This window comes from Aulonocara stuartgranti, assembly GCF_965226115.1.
Source record: "Aulonocara stuartgranti genome assembly, chromosome: 22".
NCBI lineage: Eukaryota > Metazoa > Chordata > Actinopteri > Cichliformes > Cichlidae > Aulonocara > Aulonocara stuartgranti.
The window spans coordinates 24528545-24546903 of record NC_138957.1 but is presented as its reverse complement, the minus strand read 5'-3'; the positions used below and the strand labels follow the sequence as shown (position 1 = coordinate 24546903).

General features: G+C 40.5%; 1 protein-coding gene and 1 long non-coding RNA gene across 6 annotated transcripts in view; both read right to left on the bottom strand.

Annotated features, from left to right (window-relative positions):
* The window catches only part of LOC309698518, a 66426-nt gene that overhangs the window by 31180 nt on the left and 16887 nt on the right, over window positions 1-18359 (bottom strand). The gene's annotated exons all lie outside the window — the stretch shown is intronic.
* Window positions 430-18359, bottom strand: part of celf3a (cugbp, Elav-like family member 3a) — a 34647-nt gene continuing 16717 nt past the window's right edge. For 2 of the 5 annotated variants that reach the window (XM_082521493.1, XM_082521495.1), the window contains 11 exons: window positions 17127-17175; window positions 13918-14046; window positions 12349-12428; window positions 10630-10773; window positions 7598-7742; window positions 6600-6749; window positions 6383-6442; window positions 5782-5886; window positions 4840-4983; window positions 4608-4740; window positions 430-1348 (listed from right to left, as the gene is read on the bottom strand). In XM_082521493.1, coding sequence (XP_082377619.1) covers window positions 4613-4740; window positions 4840-4983; window positions 5782-5886; window positions 6383-6442; window positions 6600-6749; window positions 7598-7742; window positions 10630-10773; window positions 12349-12428; window positions 13918-14046; window positions 17127-17175 — 1134 coding nt within the window. In that variant the 3' untranslated portion in view covers window positions 430-1348; window positions 4608-4612. Of the gene's footprint in view, window positions 1349-3984; window positions 4135-4607; window positions 4741-4839; window positions 4984-5781; window positions 5887-6382; window positions 6443-6599; window positions 6750-7597; window positions 7743-10629; window positions 10774-12348; window positions 12429-13917; window positions 14047-17126; window positions 17176-18359 lie in introns of all 5 variants that reach the window. The other 3 variants (XR_014274186.1, XR_014274187.1, XM_082521494.1) reach the window with 3 other exon arrangements.

Genomic DNA, 18359 nt, shown 5'->3' with positions numbered 1-18359 from the left:
CAGCTGTGGTTAAACACACACCTCAGCCTCCTCCCTTGTCTTCATAACTGAGCTGAATATTTATGCATGCACAGTCATCAGAAATCACGCTGCCAAAAGTGGCCCGACAAAATTATGTGCATTAAATCTGGGCATTATGTTAATCATGTACATAAATGTGCTTCATTTACCAGTGACGGTCCATTCAAGCAGCCCTACAAGGAAATTAAATGAATGGAAAACTTCCTTTGAGTAGTTTTCAGTCAGTTAGGTCCACAGTGGAGCCACCAAACCTCTGGAGGATTACAGATATTTTTCACTTTCAATTCTTCTTTAGGCCTTTAGAGAGCAGCAAACCTCCCAGAATAACCCATTCACGATCATACGCCCAAACTTGATTTGATTAGTCTCACAGGGGAAAAAAGGAAAAAAAGAGCTCACACTGTGACATTTCTTCTAAATTGTACTTTATTTTCTTTTAAAGACATATGTTTTAAAACAGCGATTGTAGAGAATAAATAAAGAAACGTTTTTTTCCACTTCCATAGGTACATTTATGTAATTAAAAACTCTATAATAGCAGTAGTGTTCATCATCATGAAGACCACAGGAATCCTGTTTCTTTTTCTTCTTTCTTCTTCTTCTTCTTAAATTAAAAAAGAAATTGTCACATGTCCCCCGCCGTCAAATTGATTACCAAATAAATTAAAACGTAAAAAATCAAGATAGAAAAATTCCCAGCCCTTCCTTCCGCTTTGTTAATTTTTAAAAGTTGTGGCAGCAGAGAATGTTAACTGGTGAAGTTTTAGAGTCCTCCTTTTTTTTTTTTTTTTTAAACCAAAGTATTTACAGTGAGAGGAAATCCATTTCTCTTCCAGCTTAAGTACCCCCATTGTTTTTAAATTTACATATAAATAATAAAACTAACTCTACATAACAATATTACAAATGGTAATCATACAGAGTAGTATTTTCTTTTGCCTCCGACTGTGTAGACTGGCCTTCTGTTAACGCCGCAGACCACAAATCACACTATACAGTAGAACCCTGTTCAGTAGAATAACATCAGTGATATGCTTTTTCTTAACATGTATATCTTGTTGCCAACAATAGATATGTACATATATAAATGAATCCAGCTGTGGAATGATAGGAACTCGGGAGCACTTCTCATATTGCGGATGCTGATTCAGTCGATGCGTTTGTTGCTGATATTACTGCTGCTGCTGCTGCTGCTGCTGTTTGTTTTTGTAAAGCGCATACACGTGATACTGCTTTATGTGAAGTGTTGCTCCTGTGCTATATGGTTGGTCAAACAACCAAAAAAGGCTGGGACATCCCAAGTGGTTTTTCTTGATTGAACACTTTCCTGGGAGGTGAAGAAGGAACAGAGGAAGAAGAAAAGGAAAGAGGAAAAAAACAAACCAAAGTATGAGTATTATTTTTAGATCAAATCGCAGAAATCAAACACAGAAGTTTAAGACTTTGGAAGTGGTGTCTGCATTACACACTGCTTGCACTGATGCCTCAGGGGGAGTCTGAGTAATCAACTAGTGTCCATGCAGCTGGAATAGGGACAGTCACACTGCCGCAAGTGTATGCACGCTCTTAGAAAATTGTCTGTCGTCTTTTATTGCAGGCAACTTAATTCAGAACATGCACAGTAAGAATTCTGGTGGGGATCAACTCTTTAAATTTTAGATAAAACAAATAAGATATATATTTCATCAGAGGGGCATTCACAAAAAGAAGTATTTAATTAAACTGCAGTTTCTCAGGAAAACTCATTTTTGCATCACAAATTCATATTTTCTAAGCAAACTGCTCCAAACACAACATCTGCAGGTATGAGAATCTATTTATTACCTTCTGAGACCTTTTCCTTTATGCTTCGTTTATCTAAAATTGAGAGAAATTGTGCAGTAGGGCAGTACATGAATGAATATGAGTCTCCTGCTCTCAATCATAAAGGCTATGCGAAGCCTAGCTCTAATTAAATACAGCAGAATTTCAAAGATATTAACTACGTCAGTGAATTTAAGTGAAGTATGTATAAAACTGTGCACAAATACTGTGGGGTGTTTTACATTTGATACATTGTAGCTATTAAAAACACAAAGACAGCGCAGAGGATTAGAGGGGAAGAAGGGGAAACTGTGTCAATGGCTGTTTAAAGTGATTTTTTTTTTTTTTAAATGGAGTGGAATAAAACTTTATTAAAATTTACTGATTGTTTCTGGGGACTAGAAAAATTCTGTAAGTAAAATTTTTTTTAACTCTCCTGAAAATTCACTTTCGGATTTTTCAGCAGTTTCAGACTTTTTGCAGCACGATAAATGATTTTTTTCTTACTTTTGACTTTATGACCTGCAGATGCTCTGATTGTTGTTTTGGTTTGGATAAGAGGTGGACTTTTTTTTTTTTTTGGGGGGGGGGGGGGGGGGGTATTATCTCAACCTTATGATTATTTATGGTTTTTTCTTCTTAGCTTTTGGAGTCCCAGAATTCCTACAGAGGAATGTAGTTCCTCAGCCAGCAGCACGTGTCACAGGAACAAAACAGCTTTACCCAAAACCTTCTAGTTAGTGTCTCATTTGACACACACACACATATACACACACACACACATACACCAACAATTTTCAGATTATACTCAACACAAAAACACTCGCACTAACACGAGATGTGATCACAAAGTTTTAGGATGCTGCCACCGAGGGCTTCAATAATTCAGATTTAGGTTTGGCCTCTTCAGGGTCACCCGAGTGAGCAACTCTGGATCTCTTCTAGCTCTGCTGACCTTTCTAGATCGCAATGGACATTATAGTTGCTCAATCATTTTCAGTGTCAGGTTTGACCAAATATCCTGTGGACGATTATCACTGATGATTAGACAGTCGTAGGATCCACTGCAGTTTCCACATTTTCCAAACCTGAAAGTGATGCATCAGGTAAGGTGTGGAGAAGGGAGTGTGCTTCTAATTAATTTGTACCCAATGATGAAACTGACAGGACAGTTTAACTGTAACATTCTGAGGCATCTGTGGGAGAACATTAAAGGCCATGTCCTAAATTTGGGGAGAGGGGCGGCCGTCATTGTGTGGTAGATTGTTTTGGCCTTGCATTCATTAGCCACCCTGCTCCTCAGATTTAGGGAGCACATCTTAAAAATACACATTAGGCCAACACAGAGTGGTAATAAAAATGCTTCCAGAGAGCAATTTTAAATTAGCACAGCAGGAGATGAAAGATGTGCAAAAGTGCACAAGGAAGTGACCTTGAAGAGCAGGTTGGCCATATTTTATCTAGGTATGGTTTGTGATTCATAAGCTTTATGATTGCACCTCGTACAACACTGTGTTCATCTCACACACGATCAGTCAGTCGTACATAAATACTCTGCTGTCAACCATATACAGGGGCACGTATATATTTTCTTTCAGCCTCACAAAAAAATAAAATAAACATGGACAAAGTTCAGGCACAAAGTCACATGGAATTGAATCACGACAAAACGAAAACCTCGCACTCACCGAAAACTACCACACCATCCAATTAAACAGAAGGGATATGTAAGAATGATAATCATGACAGACGACAAAAATGAAACCAATCAAAACCAAAGAGATGTCCGGGAGAGGTCTCGTGTATCCATATTTGATGGTCAACCAGCTAATTTAGCTCTTAGCACTGAAGCTTTTAGAGGACTTTAAAGGCGAACAGCATGTCATGATAATCAGTTGCTTACAGATGCTGAGGTAATTGACGATTACTGATCAGTGTTTGCAAGGATTAAAACCAGGATAAAATAATAAAAGAGGAAACTCACAGCACACCAAACACAGTTCATGGTCGCCACAGTAACCCGCCATGCAGTTGAGCATGGTGAATCAAGGCAACGGCCCAAACCCCCCCCAAAAAAGAAATAAAAAACCAAACTGCTAATGGCAACCATCACAGGCAATATCGCCACAGCAACCAACCAACACAGGCCAATTAACTTACAACGCAGTGAGAAGGAAGGGGAGGTAGTAGGTTTTAGAGGTTGCTAGGCAACTGTACCCATAGCGACGCACGTCTTCACCATATATGTATGGACGGGACAGTCTTGAGAGTGGTGTGGCGTTTTTTTGTTTGTTTGTTTTTTCTCTCTTTCTCTCAGGAAAAATGGCACATATGGCACAGCACAAAAACAATAAAATGAAAGTAAAAAGAAAAAAATTAATGAGGGACAGCAGTAGGCATTCAACCCTGTGACAGAACACTGGTTAGACAACATTTGAACCCATTAAAAAAAAAAACAACTAAATAAATAAAATAAAATAAAATCTACTTCTCAATACAGAGTGAGCAAAAAAAACAGAACAAGCCACTTTTACACGACAAAAGGTATCTTCTGATCCTGTTAAAGACTGATGGTATTCTTAGTGCTTTCACCTCATTAAAGTTAATCTACTGTAGGGTTATTGACTTCTTTGGTTCCACATGAAAGACAGCCATTTACCCCCCAATTACATCCACTCTGTCTCCTTAGCTTTCACACACAGTTCCAGCTGTCTATCAATCCCTCCCTTGAGCTTCCTCCTCCCCAAAAAACTCCTCAAATGTGTCGATATATAGAAACTCACCTCCTTCAGTAAGGCCTGTTGGCATCCTTGGGCCTCTTAAGCTGCACTTTCAGTCTCTTCATGCCAATCTGGAAGCCGTTCATTGCCTGGATGGCAGTCTGGGCGCTGGATGGGTTGTCAAAACTCACAAACCCTAAGAAGAAAAAAGAAATAAAAGGCAGTGTTATATCACAGCAGCATTTCTTTCTGTGCAGGAAAGAAAGAGACACCTGTGACCGTCAAAGTGACTCACCAAAGCATTTACTCTGATTGGTGGCACGGTCGACGAAGACCTTTGCAGAGATGACGTTTCCAAAGGGCAAGAACATCTGCAGTATCTCAGAGTCAGTGAACTCCTGTGGCAGGTGGTAGATGAAGATGTTACAGCCCTCGGGACCTGTACACAAAGACAGGGCAGCCATAGAGATGCACACAGGTTAAGCGGTCAGTGAAAATGGCAGTTTTTTTCCTCTGTTTTCATATAATTCTGTGCCAAACTACCTCCAGCTACACAGACTTTGTCTGCAATGTTTATCTCATCCTTTTTTGTGTGCATATTAAAACATACAGATTTAAGGAGCGGTCTTTACAAATCTGATTTTTTGCTGCAACACACCAATGTGCTTTTAAAGTTTATTATATATCATTATTTTATATAATAATTTCCCCAATGAGCCTGTGTGAACCGTACCACATAAAGGTTGCCTGATGAGTCTTGATTTCTGCTCTAACTTTCAGTTGGTAGGTTTCCAGTGTACCCATCTTCTAATGGTTGCTTCCAGCAGGATCACACACTAGTTATAAAGCTCAAATTATAAAATGGGTGGAGTTCAGTGCACTCAAATGACCTGCCAGATCCCAGTTCAATAGAGTGCGTCTGGGATGAGAGACTCATCATGGATGTAGAGCTGACAAATCTGCAACTGTGTGATGCTATAATGAAACAAATTTGAGGAATATTTTCTAGCACCTTGCTGATTGTATCAAATGAAGAATTAAGGTAGCTTTGAAGGGTAAACATGGTCCAAGCCATTATTAGCAAGGTGTACCTAACAAAGTGGCCGGTTTAAATGGCTGATAACATTTGGTCAACATTTCCCTAAACAGCAGAACATTTTGGTGGTTTTCTGTGATGTAAAGCTTGTTTGATTTGTGGTAAATTAGCCAAACATGTAAAACCCCATTTTGAGTTTACCTTCTCTTTGCTGCAGCTGCTGCGGCTGCTGAGGTTGCTGGGCCACCAGCGTGGGCTGGTGAGGGAACGGCTGTCCCACCAGGCCATAGGCAGCAGGGTAGGTGGCTGATGGAGAGGAGGAACAGGTGAGCCGAGAGCGGTGGCGATGCAAGCAGAACACTGCACACTAATCATTTTTCACTTAAAACATCTGACAGAGCTGCATCCCCACCTACAGGTTTGCTAAAACTGGGCTATGTTTTGCATAAAGTTTGTGATGTTATATTGCTGGAGGTTATTTACACTTTGTAATATATGTGCATGTGTTGACTTTGAATGAGAGTTTCTTCTTTGCACATGCAGCAGTTCTGACATCCAAAAGGTACTGCAGCTGCATTTGATTGTAAGTTTGCAATTTGCATTCGTAACCTGAAAAGGTTCTTACTTAAATCTAAATCTACTAAACAGAGTCCAACGTCACTTAAAGTTTGTAATTGTCCCTGTTCTAACACAAAACAAGGACTTCTCTACCACAAATACATTTCTAGAAATGCATGGTTATTTATTAAGAATTTATTAAGTTATATTGGACATGCGTGCCACTGTAAATCCTGATTCTCACCTGTATAGTGCTGCATGCCTGTATAAGCTTGCTGCAGGGGGTCCAGCACAGGACTCTGAGCTGTAACACAGTCAACATGTGGTTAACAACTTACAGCATAGTAAAAAAAAAAAGTCATGAATGTTATTTGATATATTTAATGTTATATGAATGCTACACAAGAGGTTTGTGAATCTGAGGATACAGCTATAATCTGTGTAGGATGCGATGCCTGTACCTTGATAGGCATGGACCCCGTTAGTGTACAGGGTTTCTGTAGCTGGCTGGCCGTTGGGTGGTGCTGGCACAGAGGGGTAGCTGTTCACTGCGATTGGTGGAGGCAGAGCAGGAACGGGTGTAGCTGCGATGGAGGGTGGAGTGCTGGTACCTGCAGATGATTTTAAAGTAACAGCAATACTCTGTCAGTGCGCCCCAGGGTGGCTGTGGCTACAATGTAGCTTGCCATCACTAGTGTGTGGATGACTGGATATGTAAAGCGCTTTGGGGTCCTTAGGGACTAGTAAGGCGCTATATAAATACAGGCCATTTACCATTTTTATTTTTATTTTCTTTTCTTAGAATTTGCACTTTTTGCACAGTTTAAACATTTGATACATTTCATTTGTTCTACTCTAAATAAAATATGAGTTTATGAGATTTGAAAGTGGATTTGCGGTTACTGTGCATGAAAGATCTCTATTGTTTCAGTGGGTGAGAGGAGGGTGGTGATGTCACGTACTTTCACGCACCAATAGAAACCTCTGACGCAAATGTAATGACAGCTGTTTGACTGATTAGTTACTTTCAATCAAATTTGAGGTTTTGTATCATCGTTACATAGAAACGATCCTTTAAACAGAGTGAACCATAGCCAGCAGACTGTTACCAGTTTTCAGAAGTCTTAAATAAACCACGCAGCAACTTTAAGGGTTGAAAATTTTGAATCTAACGACCACTTAAGGTTGGCTTCAAAAGCAGGTGAATTGCTTGCTTATCCTGGCAATTTCCACCTTTATTTAAATATACAGTTTATATATAAACTGTATAAGTAAGTGAAATACATCTCCTACTCCTATTTTACCTTAAAAAGTAAGAGTTAACTTTGAGACAGAATGAAAAAAAATACAGAATAGATGTGTGTAATTTTGTCCTCTCTGGTCCACCTCTCCTTGTATATCCGCCCTCATACTTCAGGCAGAAATCTAATCAAGGCCAGACATCTCTGCCTCTCATTACCTGAGGACGGGGTGATGGATGCAATCGGCGTGGCAATGATGCTGCTGGGGTTGAGGGCAGCGAGCTGCTGCATCTGAACTGCAGCCACGGTGGCAACAGGAGAGAGGTAGGCCGACTGCGCCACCAAGGCCTGCTGCTGCATCAGCTGGAGGACAGAGAGAGAGATGCTGTGATGGATTGAGGAGCAGGAGTCGGCAAAACTGACATTTAGAGTAAGTTCGGAGTCCGTGTTTCGGTGTGCAGAGGCCATTAGTGTGTATTCTCAGACTTGTAAAGTACAGAAACACCAGCAGACTTTTAAAGCATGAAGACGCTGTGCAGAGGCTCGTCATCAGACATTTAGTGAGCGATTTGTGCAGATTAGAAATGACTCACGTTGTTCAGATTTCCCTCATCAACGTGCTCCAATAATGAGATTCAGTCACTAAAATTGATGTGTTTAATATTACTGTGACATCTCCAGACCCGAGCCTCAATAAGAAAACAATAAGCAATATTTGATGATTGATGATGTATATTTTTTTTCTCCTGTTTTTCACTATTATTAACATTTGACTGTTATTATTGTTATTAATATTGACATCAATCTAAATTACACAGACATTTATTTTCATTTACTGCGAAGCAAAATGTTCAACATTTCATCTCGTGGACTTCTGCAGAATGACAGAGGGCAGAGGTCACCAAATTAACAATCAATTATATTTATCAGATGAAATGAATAAGCAGTAATAGGCCCATAACTCTTCTTTTCCTGAAGTGTTTGTATTATTTTCAAATTAACTGACATTACCAACTACATCAGCTTGGCAAAAGGCTTGTTTATTGCCCTGTACACTTGTCTATATGAGAGTAAAATAACATGTTTTACTGCTTTTAATAGATGCATCTGCAACATCGGTCACTTTTATTTAGTGAATTGAAAAACGAGTTATAATGGGGACTCCAATTTGCCCCGTAGGCCTTACGTTGAAAATCTACACGCTCAACTCAGCAATCTAATATTTTTAATTCAATTCCATTCAATTTTATTTATAAAGCACAAAATCACAACAACACTCGCCTCAAGCTGTTTTATATTGTAAGGTAAAGACCCTACAAGAACACAAAGAGCCTGTAATAACATTTTTAACAGTAGACACATATTTGTTGTTTTCTGTATTCTTTTATTCCAACTGTCGGCTCTATATGATGTCAAAAAAGGTTATAGCAATCTTGAAAAGCAAAAAAGTTCCTGCTGCCCCAAATCATGTGATCACATGGGCAGTCAACCTGACTGAAATAAAAGATTCAAAGATCAGAGTTAACACTGTTTATGCAAGAGAAAGGATAAATGGAGAGGCAGCACAAAGCTGCTGTAATAAACTCCAGGAATTAAAATGTGAAGATGGAAATGAGTATAATAGGTTCTCTTTGACTTCTTTATTTTAAATGATGATAATTATTATCTCCATTACTTATTTATCTAACTAATTTACCTAATCAATGGATCTCATTGGTGAGACTAAGTCAGACCAGCCTCCAATAGCTTTGGGGGATCCCAAGGGACTAGAAGGGGGACAGATGGGGGACTGATGGGGGTTGTTCCAGAGTCTAGTGACCTCCCATGTGATGGCTTGAGTCAACAGTCTTACTTTAAAGGACGCAGAAATAAATAAGTGCTGTAGAGGGGGAAGAAAATATGCTATAACGTTCCCAAGTATCAGTGCTCTGACCCATCCTGACTCCACCAGCAGTCATTGAGAACAAAAAAAGAGAAAAGAAAATTCCCTGTTCTTACTTAAATCCCTTTGTTTCTTCCTTTTCTCTCTTGTTTTTGTTGTTTTATGTTTCCCTTTAATAAAACAGAAAACATGAATCTATATGTTTGAAGGGTACATCTAAGCACCGCAGAGCACTCTGCCTAGTGACCTCACTCATCGGGAAAAATCGCTTCCTGATGGTTATAATCCCTCATTACGATCAAATCATGGGAATAATTAGTCTTTAGTTCACGTTGTGTGCTCTTCACCTTAGCTGTAATAAGGATTCATATTGACAAGACTTTATCGATACCCAGCGGCATTATTGATTCTTCTTATAGGTCAGATTCCTTATCGATTCCCTTCCTGATTCCTATTCGGTTTCCTGTGTGGGAAGACTGTGGCAGCATCGAGAGAGCTGCTTTATTATCTCTGAGTCTGAACACCGTGTAGAAACAGAAGGCGCGCATCTGACTCAGTCGTGCAAAAGCCACGAGTCTGACGTCACAGTTTTGCAACATGCAACTGTTAGAAATACGTGCCAGCCCCGATAAGAGAAACTGACAAGCTTGGAATCAAAACACATTCAGTGGATTGGATCATTTCTTCATTCACATCTCTGAGCTGTAAACAAAGAATTTTATTGAACCCCGCCTTCGTTTTTGTCTAGCTTGGAGCTTTACCTGCAATTTCTCTAAATTACCCTTCCATTGAGCATTTTTTAAAATTTTGTTTTTATGTGACCTTTTTTCTTACTAAATTACAAACACATCAATCATGAGTAAAAGTCTCGAGAGGCCTCGTTAAACATCATAATCTGAACAACTGTAAATGAGGCAAATCTGAAACCATTTGCAGTAAATGGTCAATTAGCGACGATGACTTTATATTGTTATTTGAGATTTTTTTCCCCTCCCAATTATAATCATCTTAATATCATATGAGACATCTCTTTTGGATTGAAATTCTGAGTATAAAATGCTTGAATAGAACATTACAACTCAAGCGTCTCTCGAGTAGCTTTTTCTTTTATGTTTTTTTTGGGGGATTAAAGGATGGTTTCTGTGCCTATATCTTCCATCGCACTAAAATAGCTCAAAGATGATGATGAGAAAGCCAGATAGAGAAAACAAAGTGCAGAGGATAGAGCATTAAAAGAAATTACACAAAAACAGTTCACTTTTGATATTTTGGGATCAGAATAAATATTTTCAGCAACATGTTGTAGTGCTCTCATGACAGATAGTGTGTGTTTTGGGTGAGATGTGTATGTCTGCGGGTCTTCCTCACGGCCTGCGTGTAGGCGTTGTAGGCCCCGAGGTGCAGGGTCATGGGACTGATGACTCCAAGCTGGGAGGCCACCTGCTGCATCCGTCTGAGCCCTCGCTCTTTCTCAGAATCTGCAAACTTTACCACCAAGCTGGACGAGGCGCCCTGCGGAGGAAAAGGCAGAAAAATCAAAACTCCATCTGTCCGATGCTTTTAGCATCAACGCTCAACATCAGCAAGAGGTTAAAACACGCACAGTGGAAAGATTACCACTGTTACCACCACTACTCTGAGCATTTCTTACTGCATCCTAACAAAACTGGTTAGAATCCAATATTTTTACCTTACACATGCATTTTCCACAATGAATGCATCACTCAAAGACTCAGCGTAGTGTCTAGAGGGATGTTTGTGGAGCTCAAGGCTAATGACACTGACAAAAGCGGTTTGTGCCATCATCAAATAAGATTGGAGGTTAGAGCTAAGTGAACATTTTAATCTGAAAAATAGATCTCTGAAAACACAAGATCGGAAATGATTGATTCGAGTAAAACTGCAAAAGGCTGCAAGGTAAACTTAGAAAACAAACAAACAAAATAAAACAAAAACATTTATCAGTCCACAGTTTGACAAACCGATGACTCAGGCCTGCGGGTGCACAGCTAAATGACTCCAAAGGAAAAACCCAGAGTAGTCACTGAAGTAAAAAAAAAAAAAGCCCAAAATAAGAAACTGATGGCTTAAATGAGTCACTGGAGCTGTTTAACTTCTATGTTCATTTCCCATTCTCCCTCACAGTGCATGGCTGCATGGAGCATTACACAGAGAAAGCTGCTGCCTCCCCCCCCCCAACCCATCCAAAAAACCCAACCCCATGGCTCCATGACTGGAGTTTGCCACTTAGAAACTCGAAAATGTTATTGTGGACTAACAAAGAAAACTTTGAAATGTTTCTGAAGAGCAGCCAGCGCTACTTATGTCCTAAAGAGAGGATAATGAATACCAGTGAAGAGATGGGAAACCTGACAGCTCGCCATCACCGAGGGGGAAATAGAAATCCCATGTTTATTAAAGCCTCTCACACGATGGTGCCTAGGTGACCGTCCAGCTAAAAGTTTTGAGATGCAGCAGAATGATGATAACAATCATCAAATTAGATCCTCTACAGATTCAAATAAAGGTAAAACACTCCTTGGAGTGACTGAGTTGGAGCTGAGACCGTACTCTAAATGAGTGAAATGACCTTTTTTATGCTTAAACTTAAACTGCCTGAGAGAGCATAGAGACCCAGAAAAGGTCTGAAAAATAATTGCTTGGATGTGTTGGATGGATGTGTTTAATAAAGGCTTACGTTCGTATTATTATTAGCTTAAAGTGTCCTGATTTAGACGAGCACATTTTATGATCCATTACTGACGTAAACGAAATAAACAAATAGGTTTTTATTTTAATTTTGACGCCCTACATCAAGCCACACTGCAGTAAGACCTCCAGAGATAAATCATGACCGCATTTTACAAAGAGTGTGTCCTCTATTGTGTGTGAGTGTGTGTGGAGGAGGGGGACAGAAAGGAGAAGTGGTGACCATTAGCTGAGTCACCCTGTGAGTCTCTAAATGACTGGGTTTGGAGCATCTGAGTGCGTCTGCTGGGTTCATTTGAATTTGTGTAACCATGCTGCATGTGCAGCATGAGTGTGCTTGTGTATGTGTGTCAGAAAGAGTGTATTTTGTGGACTTACAGGTAGAGTACGACTTCCGTGAAGAGCGTTGATGGCGGCCTGGGCCTCTGCGTTGCTCTGGAACTTTACAAATGCACACCCTACATGAAATGACACATCATTAAGCACAGCCCCTCTCTCACACATACACACACTTACACACACTATAACAAAAACGCTTCCCTTTAAATATACATTAGAAGCCATCTTGCATCTAGCATTTCATCTGTTACCGTGGCACCATTAAGCATGGTCCACAGAACATTCATTGCTTCATCAATCACAGCCCGTAAACCACCAAACGCATCATTAGCTATGACCAATAAAACCTACTGCACTATTAGTCGTGCCTCGTGCAGCAAGCGCAGAAAAGTCAAACCTCTGTGTTTGAACTGTCGCGGACTTTGATTTACATGGAAAATATCATTAGCATTGTTGTTACTGACAATAGTCATTTATACGGTGGAGTTGCAACATGCTGCGAGCTTTATTCTTCGGATTTAAATACAAACGGTAAAACAAAGTCAGTCGACACTTCTACAGTCGTGACCGGGAATCTGGCTGCAACCAGTGGCTTTAAAGGATGCTCGACTAAAGGCTGCTTTTGTAAATTGTGGAGGGCATAGCTTAGCAAAATCATCTTAGTGCTGATGATTTTATTCAGTGGGACAAATATGAATTATTGCTAAGGTTTTTAAGTAGCTAAGCCATCGGGGGTAATAGAAATAAGATATGACATGGCTAATTGCATCCATTTAAGCAATATTTAAGTATTTAAATGTTTAAACGATGAGGTTTCAGACTATTTAGAGTAGAGTAGTAGAGTTTGTGGACAGGGGAGGACCAGCAGGGAGTTTAAAAGTAAACACAGTCAAAATTCATATTTGTAGCTCTTTAAATGTGAGGGGAGAACAGTTTTTACCTAATGAACATAGATGGATGAATGTTTTGCTGCTAATGTGTTGTTTCTGTGAATAATACTGTATCTTTCTGTAATACGTCTGGCGTTTATCAACTAAACAAAGTCCAGGAAGTCTCGCTAGATATGCAGTGACAACCATGGAGACAAAGAGTGGTATAATAAAAGCAGAATAACATGTAGCCATTGCTCACCATAATTTTATATTTAGTAAGACTTCCTAGACTTTATAGTTCCACCTGTTTAGCTGAGGAGCACCGGTCAGCCATCAGAGCTTTGCATAGGTTGTCTGTTATCTTCACCAAGGATGTAATGTGCATGGTTGCATTAGTTTGCCTGTTTGTTTGCTTGTTATAAGGATTAATCTAAAAATATGCGCAGATTTGCATGAATATTTTACCAGAGGCAATCCTCAGCTAGACTATGAAGTAATTGACTTTGGAAGTTAGTTCAGGAGTTTCTGAAAGGACTCTTGAGTACTGTGATGCAGGACATTTTCTGTCATATTTTCAAATATGCTGCTCAAATGTGAAAAGAATAAAATAACAATGCTTCCAAGAAAAAAAAACGAATCCAGATTTAGATATCGTTCTGGGACTGTGCATGTTGTGGAGGGAATGTTCAGCCTTGATGTTGGATGTGTTTCACATGGCATGATTTCACATTATTACCTTTGCTGGTACCGTCAGGCCCGCGGAGCACCGTGCACTCCTCTATGCTGCCGAATGGCTCGAACATTTTCCTCACATCGGTGTCCGTCTGCTGCTTTCCCAGCATGCCCACAAACAGCTTCCTGTCTTCTAAGGGGAAGGAGATTACCAGGATGGGAGGGAGAAAGGAGAGTAATGTGTGGTAATGTGAGTGAGATTAAAGACGGGGGGAGAAAGAGATGCATTTGTGAGAAAGGTAATGCAAGTGAAAGCGTGCGGGGAGGGGTGGAGAGGGTGGAGGTAGGGGGGAGAAGCACCATGTCACTGTACATGCACGAATAACAGAAAATGACAACAGGGTGACAAGCAGTTGCAAAGAGGGCTGGACGTTAGCCTGCTGTACTTCGGAGCACCACCAGAGTGCAGTAACATGAACGGCACAACAAACAGCATCTGGCGGTGACTCAAATGTTTGTCACCCTCTGTGTGGTCAGAGAAGCTGCTCCGTCTGTCCCTGTCTGTGAAGGATCAGACCAGCGATTCTGCATGTTTGAGCCCATTCACTACAAATTGCGCGCGCCTTACATTCCTGCAGATTACTCTCAGAAAGAACAACCGAGTGATACGTGTTTTGTTTTATTTTTTTCCCCCCAAAACTGTTCGTGATGCCATTTCTTTCCAATTTATTTCCGTATGATAATCAAATGTCAGAGACTTGAAGCTTGAGATACAATCAGTCACAGCGAACGTGCCATTATCCTTATTGCAAACCTACATACAGCCTAAATGTCAAGAAGATTGCAGACGATAAATGTGGTTTGATTAGAAACACCTGCCTGGGTGGTGTGTTGATGGGGAGGGTTTGGGTATTGGCTGATGAAAAGCACAGAATTTGCTCACTACGCTGTGAGCCAATCAGTTTCAGAAAACGGATAAAAAAATGAAAAAAAATCACGCGTTTATATATATATATATATATAAAAACAGCATATAAACAAATGCCTGCATCTGCATGCTTCTTGTCTTGTGATACTAAAAGGAAACCAAAGGATTTCTATTACTGTTTTGTGAATTTTAAAGAGCTAAAAAAAAAAATCTAAAGTGTTGATCCTTCAGGCTACTGGCATAGAATCTAAAATCACATGTTCAAAATGTTAAAAACTTGGACTGACTTTTAGGAAAATGGGCCCTTTTCACAGCAGGCGTTTTGATTTGCCACAGTGTGACAGGGAGCCAGCATGCACAATACCAGAACCCTGAAACTGAAGCAGCTAAATGGCATTCAGCCATCATTAATTTTATTATCTACACCTGTGCTTTTCCTACTGTGGCACGTCAAACTCCAGTGAAAACAGGCCTATTAGAGACAGTGGATGCTGCGAGAAAGAGTCTTGGATTATTTCCTGGATGTCGACTCAGATGTGAGAGCTTTTCCAACAGCACAAAAACTGGAGCGTTGCATATTTTAACTTCATTCTTGCAAAAACCTAGCACATGTGATGCAGCGGCTACTGTGTCTGAAGCAAATTTCAAGTTTTAGTTAATATCAGGATCCTTTAAGTCACGTGTGTAGGGTTAGGGGTAACTTTTATTTTAGCCCTAAGCTAAATAGACTTATTTTATTTATTTATCTTTTTTTTTTTTTACCCTTTATTGTGATAGAACAGTGTAGTGGAGAGAAGACAAGAAACCCAGCATGAAGATGCACAAATGGCCCCGGGGCAGATCTGAACCCAGGCTCTACGTCATCCCCACAGCACATGGGCAGCCCACTCCACCCAGCTAAACCAGTGCCCAGATAGCCATATTTTAAGAAAATAACAGATTACATTACATTTTAAATGCACTCTCACACATTTTGACATGTTTGTTTTTCCTGTTCCTAAATGTTTTATAGCTAGGTATAAAAATGCGTGGACACTGAATAAACCCAAACCAAAATCACCAACCTAACTCAAGCTGGGTGTCTCGATGGAGGGTAAGAGGTTAAGTGATCAGATGCTTATTATACCCTTTGTACTTTTCTTAATTACTAGTTTAAACGTAGTCCTGCAGTCTCTAGTGATTTGGTTATCTTTAAAATTTGCATCTGGATGAAGTCAGATGTGACACATGTGAGAGCGTTTACCAGGTCACCGGCAGCCCATCTGGGCTTAGGGTTTGGTAAACATTACAGTCTAAAAATCAACAAGCAACATCTCTTGGTTTCTGAAAATTCTCCATTCAGATTATGACTAAAAACAAACCCAACCCTAAAGGGAGAGTGAGCTAGTGTTATGCTTTGAAAATCAGCAATGGTAATGTAAAATGATATGAGGTATGAGAGATGAAGTATCTTTAATACCTCCTGTCAAAACCTACCAGTGTTTTCTTTTATGATAGCGTAAGTGGCTGTGTGCAGTGTGTGATGTACAGGTGTAGTTTGACAGCAGCAAAACATCCATCTTGACAGGCAGCTGAGCCGACTACTCAGTCTGAACAATAATCTGCTGAAGGGCTGATAAAATCTGTCATATTTTCAGTGCAGATTGCATCTTTTAGGAAATAAGGGGCCTTTAACATCAGAACTTTAATAAAACATCAGCTCCACTGTGTCCATGGTGACGGTGCATGACACTCTGGGTTATGGCAGCTTGTCTTTGTTTAGTGCGGCTGGAAGAGGCACATTTTTAACCAACACCACAGGACACAAACCATGATCTCCTGGCTGATAAATCTGAAAATTATGGCGCCGCTAACTGCCTCAAACTGTGCCGTTATCTCTGCGTTCGATTTTGCGGTAACCAGTGCAAGGCCACGGTGTCAAAAGACAATTTGTGATTTATGGTGAGGCACAGGAGATCTATCACATATATAACTGTCATATCAGTGCACACCATTTAAACCATCTATCCATTTTTGTAACCACTTATCCTACTAACTATGCAGTGTGAGTGAGCGAAACCCTAAAACAAAGATGTTCAGAATCACCGATTGACCTCAAAAGCATGTCCGTGGGTGAAAACCAGAAAAACGTGCCAATCGTTTACATCTTGCTGTCAACTTACAGTCCCAATCATCGCGCTGCACCGCTGTACTTTCCCTTAACGCATCCTCCACTCAAGCACTTACCTCGTGCAGGTGTTTTAATGTCACTGCAAGACTAACTGACATGTTATCGCTGATATTTCTGGAGGTGTTTATGTTTGAACAGGTGTTGTGTGTCTGGGTTGGGGACAGGTGTCTCTTACCCCCTCTGCTTTCGCTGTCTGCAGGCTTCACTTGGATTGGGCGGTTCATCTGGAAAAAGATGACGTAGTCGGTTTAAATGCAGGTCAGGGCTAATCAACAAAAAGAAAAACGCATTCATTTTAACATGGCAAAAAGCATATAAGCATGGAAATAACTGGCACAAATTGGAGTTTTAATGTGGCAAATGTGCCCCTTGCTGTTATGTAAATGACAAAAGATGATATTCATGTTTGTGTGCTTTATATAACCATTTATGTAAATGCAATTATAACTGTAGTACACATTTGTGCTTGTTTAGATGTTTGCAAATGTGGTCTGTACTCCAGTCGTTTATATTTACACACCAATTTCTCTCCTTTCCTTTTATTGGGCCAACTCGACTCCAACAGGCCACAGCTGACACCGATATGTGTGATATTACATTTGCAGTGTCATACAGTCTCTCTTTCTCGCCCCACCTCCTCTCTCCGAGTCTCTCTCTCAGAATCAGCTCTAATCCTGCCGTCTATCGTTCCCTCTCCCCCTATCACACAAAACCAGGAAAAGCACACACCCACGCGGGATTGGGGAAGTGATAAGATTAAGAACACTCGCCAGCTAATCTGGATTAAAGGAGCACGCAGCATCAGAATAGAGAGAGATTCTGAGCCTGACAGAGGCAGAGACGGATGTCGAGAGGGAGGAATATCAAACAAAAACGCGAAAGAAAAAGCAGGGAACACGCACACACTTTACATTAAGTGACCTTTTTCGCTATTCATAAAAGGCCGCTTCGCCGTCCTCTTCCTGGCTATCCGACTATTCAACCTCCAGACGAAACAGCAGCTTGTCCTTCAAATGTATCAAGCATGAAAAGGACCATTGAAAGAAAGCAAGCAAAATAATGTACAAGGGAGAGCAAAAAGGGAAGAAGAGCGGGATTGGGTTTGATTTGGGAGGGGGGGGGCATATGGAAGAGAGGAGTCAGGTGGGGGATGTGCATGCGAAGAGAGGAAGGGTGATGAGTCGAGGTGAGAGCAACAGAGTGACACTCTGTTAACTTTGGCTTAATGAAGGTCTTAATTATGGAGCTGGTGACATTTCAGCCAGTCGCTGATCCTGTGTCACTGATTGATCCACTGTGATCAGTCACCAGGAGACACTATTGATTGGTGTCACGAGGACCCGCATGAACAAACATCTGTGCTGAACCACGAGCTGAAATATCCCCAGCACCTGCTATACAAGGCCCC